The following is a 12647-nucleotide window of genomic DNA, read 5'->3' on the forward strand; positions in this document are numbered from 1 at the left end:
AGATATATTCTTAGCCCTAAGACACAAGGCCAACGATTCAGGAAGTTGACTTCTGTAATTGCTGCTTACCCAGACATAAAAAGTTGCTGTCTAAAAGATACATGCAATTTGAACATTTTTATTTTTCGGGATGTGAGATTGAATGAAGCAGAATTTTCCCTTTTATTTTAAAGGAACATCTTTATCCTCTATGAAATGAAGTAATTTAATAACCCCTGCCTCTTCTCAGCAAGCATTCCTCAGAGTGCCTTCAAAAAGTTTGGAAAGTGCCTAAGAGGGCATAATATCCAAGTCTGATTACAAGGGAAGCCATGGATATCTCCATGCAGGGAAGAGTTCCCAGTGCTATTGTACATATTCCCGGAGGCTAAATCATTTGACATTTAATCACATGACTATTCCTATTGGTTTTTCTTCCTCTTTTTTGCCACAACCCCTCCCCATTCTGATTACTCATTTCCTCGTAGAATCATTGCCTGTATCGTCAACACAAAGAGCTAGGTCTGAAACCTGGAAATTGTGGTTGTAATGGCAGTGAAACTGGAATGCAAGTTAACCCCAGCATCTATTCTCTACTGCAAACTGTCTTGTTAAATCCCTCACCTGTAACTCCTCTGCATTCACCTCCAGCATGTAGTAGGGGCACATACTTCTCTATCAGACTGAGATCAACCACCTCTGCTACTTCCCTCTCAAGCCCTGAACTTGCATCTTTCTCTGGCTTTTTCTTCTAGCTCACCTCTTGTCCTCTCCAAGCTCATCTTGTTCGTGACACCCTCCTGCTACTTAATCTCTTCCATTACACTGCTGATCACCCAGCTTTACTCCTTGGCTCCCAGATTATCTGGTATTATTCATGGCTAGTAACCCTTACTTACTATCTCACTCTTGTCCGAATCTCATTTCATCACTCATCTTTTTGAAAGAAAATCTGTCCTTGCAGACAGTTGCCAGATTTCCAACTTCCATTTCCTCCCAAAACTGCTTGAACCATATTACCACACTCCAAATCCTTGAACCTTTCCAATCAGATTTCCATCTCTGCCAAGATAGCCAAATGCATCCAATGCATTTTGTCAAAATCACAAACAATGTCACTCCTAACCATCTTTAAAATGACACCATTTAACACATTCTCTCCATTCTCCTTGGCAATATGTTATCCCACACTTTACTGCATTGAATTTCATTTTCCAAATCATCCCATTCCGCCAACCTTTCTACACCCTCTTGAAGTCTATTACAATCTTCTACACTTACAAGTTTTGTCTCATCTGTTGGTTTTGAAATTGTCCATATTCCATTAGTGCAAATCGTTAAAGTATATTCAAAGCAGTAGTGTTCCAAGTGGTGAAAACTGAGGATATCCACTGGAAACTTACTTCCTATCTGAAAAATCAGCTGTACTCCACAACTCTGCTTTACATCCATTTTCTAATTTTGTATCCATGCTACTGCTGCTCCTTTCATCCCTAAAGTTTGTTAACTAGTTTTGAAAGTCCATCTTTGGAATATCAGATGCACTGCATTTGACTATAATGTCTGTTACCTCAACAAAATTCTTATTAGCCACATGATTTGTTTTTAAGTCCTGTGCCGGCTCCCAAATTAGTCAGGCTCATTCAAATACCTTTCCATTTTCTCTTGGATTATTGGTTCCAACTGTTGCTTTACTAGCCATGTTAAACAGATACGCCTGTCTTTATCAGGTTTGCCTACTTCCTTTTCTGAACAAGAAGGTAACAGCAATTGTCCTTGAGTTCCCTGACACCACCTTTTCTCGAAAGATGATTGGAAGATCATGACCAGTACCTCCATATTTTCCACCACAATTTCCTCAAACACACCACAAAAAGACCAGCTGCCTGTTTAGTTTAAGTACTGCCAATTTTTCTAGTGCTATCTCCTCCTTATCCAGTATCCTGGCAACTGTCTTGTTTACCAAAGCTTTCCAATAGGTCTAATTTTAGTCAAGATGGCAATGGATTTTCAATAACAAAAGATTTTTTTCCACAAAAACACAAAGTCCAATGGAGACAAAACTGAAATGTTTTTTCCTATTTAAGGAAGTTACCACACAATACACTGTGTATGCCTCCAATGCAAGTATGTATAATAAGTACAGTCAGAAAGAGCAGAATATTCTAATTCAGATATATTGCACAAGCAGTTCGCAGTTTGACCACCAACCCAAAACATTAAGAATTTCTCATGCATGTCTATCACAGTTGGAGATTCCACGCTGTGCTTTCACCAGTTCTAAGATTATACCAAAATAGTAACTCATTTAGCTTGTACTGCATAACAGATGTCAAATCTCCAGAGATCTAATCTACTTTGGCTGACTGTTTGTTTCTTTAAATCCTGGTTTTCCCATAGGCAACCAACCTCCTTGATGCTCTAGCTACACTCATCACAGTAAACAATAAGGAACTGAGCACTGGAGCTTCTAATCTTGTTGACACAGTAAAGTCGAATTCAAAACTGAATGAAGTATTAAAGCAACAGCTCCTGCACATTAATGAGCAATCAGACATTTAGTAATATATGAGTACTTCCTCCTTCAAAACAAAATCAAGCACACCAGGCAGTACGTTGTACTAACAAACACTCTCAATACTGATTACACAGATCCCATCAGTTACCAGTCACCAGTTGTTCCTGCAGGAGAGTTTCTCTCTTGACCTACAGATGAATCCCCTCATTCAGAAAGAAATCAAAGCAGGCTCCGTGCTTGCACTAAATTTCCAGGTGGTCAGCAGCATTTTTAGTGAATTTCCAGATACGGGTCAGGACCAGGTGTAGGGAATGGATTGTGCTAGGAAGGCCAGTAGGATAGAATGGGGGATGTAATTCAGAGTACAAGTTGTAGAGACAGTCAAATCTGTCAGCCTCACTGCACAAAGCACTTTTCTCTTGAGCTGCCAGCAGCAGCATCTAGGAGGTCAGCTGGAGAGTTGGTGAGTGTGTCAGAAAGTGATCAGGTGGTACAGGTGAATGGAAGAAGATGTATTGAAAGGATGTGGGAACAGGGATGGGGAGAGTATGGCAACATGTGCCAAATAATCTGTTCCTCTTTTGCAATTTGCATAAATAGATCAATCTACAGAACAGATTCCCCCGTCAGATAGTGGAAGTTGTTAGTACTGGCTGGGTCAAATGAAAATTAAATTTCTGTTAGATATAAATAATTTCTGTTATTAAGGGTAACTTGGAATTTTAAGGGTAGTAAGAGTAATTTAATTGGGAGGGAAAAGCTGACTTTGATTCGATGGTTCCCAAAGCCTTCCACTTCCTGAGGTCTTCCTTCTGCTACACATGAGTCTGCAAAGGATCAACTGATAGAAATTGATAAATATAATTAGATAGCAATTCCATTTTTTTTGTAACTACCAGTTTAGAAGAAAATAAGCTGGTCTTTTACTTTGTTCAAAAATTCCCATGTTTCTTTGCTTTTCCATGTACTAAGTTGATAATAGACAGTTTTATACAAACTTGAACTTTAGCTGTAAACTATGGCAAGATATCCTTTGATTTAAAAAATCATAAATCTGTTCTTTATAAATGGAATTCATGATGTAAGTAACTGAGAGGATATCTTCACCCAATCTCATTCAGGGATGTATTTTAAGCAGTATTGCAAAGCTCAATTTTAATTCTGCCCACTAGCCAGAAATTAGGTAGGTGCACAGTTAAAATGGTGGGTGATGTATCCTGCTGGTTTTCTCAGGTGCTCCCAGTCACCACTGTTTTATCTGCTAAGTATATGTGGGATCCAGAGTTTTATTATGTAGATGACACTTGGGAGTTCAAATCTTCTACCTTCCACTAATGGAAGAAGTCAGCTGAGCTCCTATATTTTACCTTTATGTCCCAAGTTAGTCAGACCTGCCATCTCTCAGAGAGACATAAAATTATTAAGGTTCTATATTTTCCTGAGAAATGCCAGACCTTTCATGCAGAACAGCTGACAACTCTCCACATAACTATGAGGGATTCCAGGACACTTGTGCAAGTATGCACAAATACCAAAGTTCTGAAATTCCTGAGGGGTCCTCACCACAGTCATTTCGAATGTACTCCAACATTGGACTTTAGCAATCAACTGCCAACTTCATGCTGTATCCTAGCAGCTACAATTGGACTCTGGCAATGGAGTGTCAACTTCATACTCCTGCCCAGTAGTTAGACTGGTAAACCTGGGCTTGCTCTTTATGGATGGGAATCCCTGCCAGATTTGCGCACCACTTTGCCACTGGTAGGTATGGACCTAGCAGGTAGGTGAGTGGTGAATTGGACAGTTTACTTCATCAAGGACAGTTCCAGCAAATGTGAATGTTAAGGAGTCGATCATTCTTTTGCTTTGATTTGCAGAAAGAATTAATTAGCACAATTAGGCGTAAACTTCTGAAGCTTCAGAAAACTAAAGCTGGTCTACATGAAGATATCAAAATGAATACCTTGTTGGGTGAAGACATTGAAGCGTGGATCAATGACGTCTGCAAGCCTAATGAAATCCAGAAATATAAGACCTTCATTGAGGATTTGGACAAGGTGATGAATTTGCTGCTTTGTCTATCAAGTCGTCTAGTGCGTGTGGAAAGTGCCCTGAGCAAAGTCAACGAGTCCACTGATTTGGAGGAGAAGGTTTGTTACAATAAGCTGGCTCTATGTACTTAGCATTTTGGCAGAACTGAAAAGAACCAGGGGAACAAAATATTCTATTTCTTAACTACCTTAATGTTTGAATTTTTAATTTTAATTGTCAGTTCATATAGAATTTGGGAACTAAACTGGAAACAAAAGTTCAAATGCAGGAACACCCTTTCTGGAGATGGAGGGCAAAGTGTTGCTTAACAAAGAATGCATTATTCCTGCAATGAAATTCCTGAGTTCCAACAATAGCTAAATGTGTCCCAAGTATAGTTGATAAAACACTGACATCTGATTCGCTATAGCCTTGAGCATTTAATCTAAACTGCCAGGGAGGATGTTTCATTGATAGGTGACTGTTAAACTAAACCCCAAGTTGCTGTTCATTTTGATGTAAAACATCCTGAAACAGAGAAGAGTTTCAGCAATCTCTTTCAGCCAGCAATGTAAAAATGAAAATAATCAATTGGATCTTTGCATGAAAATTGGCAGCTACATTTCGAGTCAGAGTCATACAACATGGAAACAGACCCCTCTGTCCACCATGTACATGCTGACGTCAAACACCTCTGTACATTAGTTCTACATTATTCCAATGTTATTCTCCCCATACACCCATCAACTCTTCCCCCAGTTCTACCATTCACCTACACACTAGAAACCCTTTACAGAGGCCAATTAATCTACCATGTCTTTGGGACATGTGAGGAAACTGGAGCACCCAGTGGAAAATCCACACTGTCAAAGGGAGAATGTGCAAACTCCACACAGACAGCACCAGAGATTAGGAATAAACCCAGGCTGCTGGAGCTGTAAGGCAGCTCTTCCATTAGCTGCATTATTGTGCCACTTTTGTTCACGTGAAAAGTAACACTAAACTGTCTACCCATGTTCCCAAAATGTGAAATTTTTAAGTCTGAGAATATAAGTACGTTTTTGAAGTCAAGCTAAATAGGACACTGCAGTCAGAAAAGCTGAATCAGAATAAATTACTCTGAAGTTTCTGAAGGAATTGGATAAAATGGACAATGAGCAGAAGAGTGACATGAGATTTATGGGTAGCAGTTCTTGCTCACGTTTGTGATATACATTATATTGCACATGTACTTTTCAAAATCAGTTAAATTAATTTTGGTGTACTTAATGAATCAAATGACATACGCCACGTCAACTGGATACATCATTTGTAGTTGCTACCACGTTTGAACTTGAGGAATACACGCTGTGAAATTATTAAGGAATTACTTTAACCGTTGCATATTAAGATGTGCTGTAGCTAAACCAAAACACAGTTCAGCCTCAAGAACGTACTACTATATAGAACATTTTACCAAAAGAAAGTGCCAGAAGAGCAATATAAATGTGTTTTTGATGGAATTGAGTGATTCATTTATGTCTGAGCGAACTACCTTGATCACTTAGACAAAGTTGTACGTGATTTATAGTTGAATAAACCAAAGACGATATATCTTCACCAGAGCCATCTGAATGTCTAAGTTCTCCTAAAATACATAACAGACAGAGGATGCTGAATCTTAATGGAGAAAATTCAATATGTTGCATCAGCTGTGCAGAGAAGAGATTAGCATTCCACGGTATTAATGAACAAAAAGGTCATCTTAAAGTAGCGCATACCTTGGCTGCTTAATTCTCATCAGCTGATTTGATTTATGTGTGTCAGAACCCAATGCCAAATTTGGAAATACAAGCTGAGTAAATCTGAGGACTTTATTCAACATTTATTCAACATCATGATAAATGGGTTCAGCTGATCTGAAAATCTGATGACAAGATTAAACGAGCAAAACGATTCATGTTCAATTTCATCCATTGTCCCTCTGACACACCTCCCAATGGCCTGAACATTGTAAATGTGTTAAGAGGTAGCAACTTAATTGAAAGATCAAGTTTTTACTATTCTGACTGTAATTTGTTGTTGGTCAGGGAAAACTATTTAAGACTATTTAAGACTCTTGAAGATCTCAGAATACAGGGGTGGGTAAAGTTATGGTGGTATGGTCACTGATAGGGTTGATAACTTTTCAAATGTTAATACAGTGTTAGGAGGGTTCCTAACACTGTCATTATTAAATGACATGAGAAAAAGGTCCACCAGTTTAAGTGGGTGTAAAGATTCCATGAAAGTAAAAGCATGGAGAGCAAATATTTAAAACTCTCCCTCTTGCCAATGCCCAAGGACCCCTTTCCACAGTCTGACCACATCTGAGCATCTTCCCAAATGTTGAAAGAATGTGGGATATCCTCTTTATCTGGATTAGCCAAAGTAACCATTGCATAGTGAAAAATACTGAAGCACCATCACGTAGTGTTCTTATGCATATTATCCCCACCTTGTGTCCCAACTTCCCAACATATGGACAAGTGCTTTAAGAACTCTGGAAACACAATAATAGTCTTTTGTTCCACCAAGCCTTGGACCCACCTCCACAATGTTAACCCCTGAGAAGCTCCATTAATTTTCAAAGTTTCTATGGTCTATGATCAAACTTCAGAGAAATACTTGGGACAAGAGAAACAATGAGGGAGTATTGTATTATCTGTAAACTGTCATTTTGATGAGACGTCAAACCCAGATGGCAATCCTCTTTAAGTATGTGTTATAATGTTCCTACACATCTAGCACATTTTCTGACATACTATGACTGGTGCCATAAAAGGTTTGCTAGTTATAATACTTATTCTGTTTGCTTAGCAATCACTGAACGAAAGACATCAAATGCTCTCCCGTCAGCATGAAGGTGCTAGAGGACTGAAGGAGCATCAAGATCACCGGGAGCGGGTGACCTTTAGAATCCTAACAAACTACCTCACTGAGATTCAACTTCAACATTGTCATCACTTTGTACAAATGAGAAAAGCTTTATTAATCAAGCAAAAAGAAGTTGAAGAACATCTCAGATTGACTGAGGAGCAATTGGGATTTCTTGAAAACAGTCTTTAATTAATGTCCCATTTTGCTTTTCTATGAAGTTCCCAGCAAAATCTAAGATAGATTTATCATATCTTATGATTTGGATTAACTGTTCATTCCAATATCAGCAAATGTTAACTTTATTTTTCCTCATTGTTTGCACATTAAATGACTTAAGTAGATGATTAAATAAATTCAACAGGGGTTACGCAGTAATAATAGAACCTAATTCCTTAGGATTATGGAACCAGTTAATGGCACATTGTTGCTCCTGGATAACTAACTAACAGCTTTCCTTATTTAAATTGATAAGCATGAAACATAATATCACACACAATCATGTGACGTTGTTTTCATTGCAAAATCGTTATGCTTATCACAACATATCAGTGCATTCCTCATGCATGGCATCATCTTGATGTTGAACTCCTTTAGATTGATTTCCTGACCAAATAGCAATATCTCCTCTTTAATATATATCATTTTTGCAGCAGTGACAGTACAGTATTTATATTGGCTTTAATGTTTCAGTATGAAATAATTCACAGATGCGTAATCCAGCAAAACTTGATGCTGAGCCACAAAAGGAGATATTAGGACCAATGACCATAAAGAGCCTCCTAAGGGAGGAAAGTGATGTGGAGAAGGTCAGCGAGGGAATTCCAGAACTCTGAGCTTTAAAAATCTATTACACGAGTGATGATGGTGGAGCAAAGAAAATTGTGTACAGACAGAATTCAAAACTGGAGAAGCAAAGAGATCTCAGTGAGTTGTACATTTTTAAAGGGTTGTGAGTCTGGGAGTTGGTGGTGTGGAGAGGCCCATGGAGGGATTTGAAAAGATGGTTCAGAATTGTAAAATCAAGCTATTGCTAAACTGGGAACCACGGTGGTTAGCCTGCTCAGAGGCAATATGTGAATATGGTATGAGTTAGAACTAAGGCAGTAGAAGTCTAGAGGTTAGAAAGCCTTGGATGAGGGTTTCAGCAGCAGATGAGCTGAAGTGAGACAGTGTTGCAGATGTGGAAGTAAGCTGTCTTGTTAATAGGATGGGCATGTGGTCTGGAACTACCTCATGGCCATCTCACCGGTCTGATTTTGTCTTGGACAGTCACCAGGGAGAGCAAAGAAAATTGTGTGTGGTCAAGAAGTCGGAAGTGGAGAAGCAAAGATATCTTGGAAAGATATAAATTCTTGGAGGGTTGTCTGGCTGAGAGGTGGTGGTACTGGTAATTAGGCAACAGAGTATGTGGCAGGGTCTGAACACATGGTTTCTTCTTTCTAATACTTGGAGGAAATTTCTGCTCATCCAGTACTGCACGTTCAATAAGCAGTCCAACAATTTAGAGATGGTGGATGAGTCAAGGGAGGTGGTGCTGAGGTAAAACGGGAAGTTATCTGGTTAAATGTGGATACTGACATGTTTTCAGATGATGCTACAGTGATTTTAAAACTGTAATCTTGTCTTAAAGTTTCAATGTTTGTAAATTGCCTTAGTTTTGCACTCATCAGTCAAGTAAATGGCTTGTAATTACTTGATATCAGTTGTCTCCATCAATGTATGACTTTTTGTATATTAATTATTCTAGCATTATCTTCCAATGCTCGTACTATTATAAATTAAATTTGATATATTGCAATGTATATATAAAAGTTTAGTTTGCATCTATGTACTTCACCACAAAGTGATGTTTCCTTAAACAGGCTTCCTCTTATTCTAAGTAACAAGCTGATAAACCAATCATTGCTTTCTGTCATCGTGATATTTGTATGTTATTTGTGATGTTTTTTGATGTTGTGATGAATTCTGATATTTAAAAGAAAACACATCCTTTTTTGTGTAATGGCAAACGTAATTAAAAAAAAGTTTGTCTTTTATACTTTGAAGCCTGTGTTCCTTGAACAGAAGCAGCCATTTTTATTAATCTCTAATTGATACGTCTCAATAGTAATGAACCAAACTGATAATTGGCTTTTCCATCAACACTCTGAGTGTGGCATTGGCATTTATTCCATCCATTCAAATATTTCAAGGCACAAATGATTTTCCTAAATTTCCCCCAATGTGGCTGAGTGCAGATGGTTAACGTTCTCCACCGCTTTCTTTGTCATACAGACATAGAATCATGCAGCATGGAAGCGGCTCTTTGGCCCATCATGTGTGTGCTGGCCATCAAGTACCTATTCATACAAATCCCATTTCTCAGCACTTGGCCCATGGCCTTCAATGCCATGATATTTCAAGTGCTTATCTAAATAGTAGTTAAATGTTGTGAAAGTACTTAACTCCACCACCCCTCAGGATGTGCATTCCAGATTTCAACCACTCTCTGGATGAAAATATTCTTCCTCAGAATCCCTCTAAAGCTCCTACACGTTGCCTTTTGGAGCAGACTCGATGGATTGAATGGCCTACTTCTGTTCCCTTGTCTTGTGATCTTGTGATCTTGTAAACCTGTGCCCTCTGGTTATAGACACTTCTGCTAAGGGGAAAGGTTACTCACTATCCATCTTATCCATGCTCCTCATAATTCTGTGTACCTCAATCAGGTCGTCCTTTAGTTCTCTCTGCTCCAAGGAAAACAAACCTGGCCTATCCAGTCTCACCTCATAAATGAAACGCACCATCCAGAGCAAAGTCCGAGTGAATCTCCTCTACATTCTCCCAATGACAATACATCCTTCCTATCGTGTGGTGACCAGAATTGCGCACAATATTCCAGTTAAGGTTTAATTACTGTTTTATATAGTTGCATCCTAACCTCCCTGTTCTTAGATTTATGCTCTGACTAATGAAGACAGGTATCTTGAATGCCCCCTTATCTGCCTGTGTTGCTGCCTTCAGGGATCCTTGGACGTATACACCATGATCCTACTACTCTTCCATTCCTCCATTCATTATGTATATTTGAGCCGTATTAGTCTTCCCAAAATAAATCACCTCACATTTTTAGAATTAAATTCCATCTGCCATTACTTTGACCATCTTACCAACTCATCAATATCTGCAGCTGAAGACCACCCTCCTCACTATCAACAACACAATCAATCTTGGTGTTGTCTGTGACCTTATTAATCAGCCTCCTATATACACATACAGATTGTTCATGTATGTAACAAGCAGCAAAGCTCTCAAAAAGGATCCCTGTGGTACACTACTGGTCACGGGGTTCCAATCACAGAAAGAACCCTACATTATTGCCCTTTGCCTCCAGTTTTGAATCCAATTTGTCAAATTGCCCTGGATAACCTCTTGGACCAATCTCCCATGAGGGACCTTGTAAAGGCCTCAGTCAAGTCCATGGAGACTACATCAGCCACACTACCTTTAACACTTAGTTACATCTTTGAAAAATTCAATTAAATTGGTCAGATAGAATCTCCCCTTAACAAAGTTGTGTTGATGATCCTTGATTAATTCCTGCACCTCCAAGTGCAGATCAATCCTGTCCCTCAGAATTTTTCCAGTAATTTCCCGTCACTGATGTTAGATTCATTGGCTGATGACTACCTAACTTATCCCTGCTGCCCTTGAATAAAAGCACTAATTTTGCCGAACTTAAGCCATCTGACACTTCTTCTGTGACTAGAGAAGATGTGAAAACTTCTGTCACAGCCTCAGCGATCTCCTACTTTGCTTCCCATAGCAGCCTGGGACACATCAGGTCCCAGAAATTTATCCACCTTTAAGTCTGCTAAGAAGTATAATATTTCTCCTTTTTGATGGTAATTTATTCTAGAATTCCACTATCCCCCTCCCTGAATTCTCCAATTACAGTGTTCTTCTCCATAGTGAATACATTTAAGAGATATTAAGAGGTATTTCAGCAGATTGCCTTACTGAAATCTAAACCCACGATGTAGGCAATTCCCATCTGGGACTGATGTCAAAGTGTAGCCTGTGCTTTGAAAACTGTATCCGCGTGCCTTCAATGGAAAATGTGCAGTGAAGAGATTAAAGTTGTGCAGCAGAGCTACTGAATGAACTTTATTTTGTGCCATTTTTCGTTCCACATTGGCTATGGATTCTCAAAAAACAATGGTGCTCAGCACTGCCTCTCTCAATGATGATATGTTCATTGTATGGGTAAACAACAACTACAATGACAGATAATGGTGCATAATCATTAATTCTCAGTTAAGTATTAGGTTAAAAATGGAAAATCTTTCCTTACATAGAACATTACAGCATAGTACAGGCCCTTCAGCCCACGATGTTGCGCCGACATTTTATCCTGCTCTAAGATCTATCTAACCCTTCCCTCCCACATGGCCCTCCACTCCTCTATCATTCATGTGGCTATCTAAGAGTCTGTTAAATGTCCCTAATGTATCTGCCCCCACAACCTCTACCGGCAGTGCGTTCCATGCACCCACCATTCTCTGTGTAAAAAACCTACCTCTAACACCCCCGTTATACCTTCCTCCAATCACCTTAAAATTCTGCCCCCTTGTGTTAGCCATTTTCACCCTGGGAAAAAGTCTCTGACTGTTGGACAGTAAATGTGGAAGGTGATTTTCCAGTGCTCTAAGGAGAAACGTCCTAAGTTGGTGTTTTTAAGTCACTGTGGCATCCACTTTAGAGCAGTGTGCACACAAGACTGCAATTAAGAGACAGAACTGCAGGTGAACTTTCTGAATCTTAATGCAAGAGTACTGAAGTTAACTGCTGTTATTGTGATAGCGCCAGCAACAAAACCAAGATGGAGATCAAGACTGCAACCTCCTTGAACCGTGTGCTATAGTTTCAGTGCATTAATAATTGATAACTTTTTCTCCAAAAGATCACGATCAAATGTCCATCAGAAGTTGTGCATGCCAATCGTTGCAACTGACATATTTTATCTCCAGGTGTTCCTTAATCACAGTGGTCGATCCATACTGTTCAGTTATCATGTCAGATACTCTTGTTACAATGATGAAAGCCTCACTCACCAGTTTACCGAAGATAAATTTGGTTTGAGTTTCTATTCCTAAAATCTATACATTAGGGCCTGCTATATGTGGGTGAGAATAATTTTCATAAGGTAGAATGAGTGACTTTAACTCAGCTGCCACTTTCT

At 39.1% G+C, this 12647-nt stretch overlaps 1 protein-coding gene across 2 annotated transcripts in view; it reads left to right on the forward strand.

Moving 5' to 3' along the window:
* The window catches only part of shroom1 (shroom family member 1), a 68766-nt gene extending 59432 nt beyond the window's left edge, over positions 1 to 9334 (forward strand). For both annotated transcript variants that reach the window (XM_052014908.1, XM_052014907.1), the window contains exons 7-8: positions 4375 to 4647; positions 7367 to 9334. In XM_052014908.1, coding sequence (XP_051870868.1) covers positions 4375 to 4647; positions 7367 to 7615 — 522 coding nt within the window. In that variant the 3' untranslated portion in view covers positions 7616 to 9334. The remainder of the gene's footprint in view (positions 1 to 4374; positions 4648 to 7366) is intronic.
* Positions 9335 to 12647: the final 3313 nt, after the last annotated feature.

Source organism: Pristis pectinata, chromosome 4 (genome assembly GCF_009764475.1).
Source record: "Pristis pectinata isolate sPriPec2 chromosome 4, sPriPec2.1.pri, whole genome shotgun sequence".
Classification (NCBI taxonomy): Eukaryota; Metazoa; Chordata; class Chondrichthyes; order Rhinopristiformes; family Pristidae; genus Pristis; species Pristis pectinata.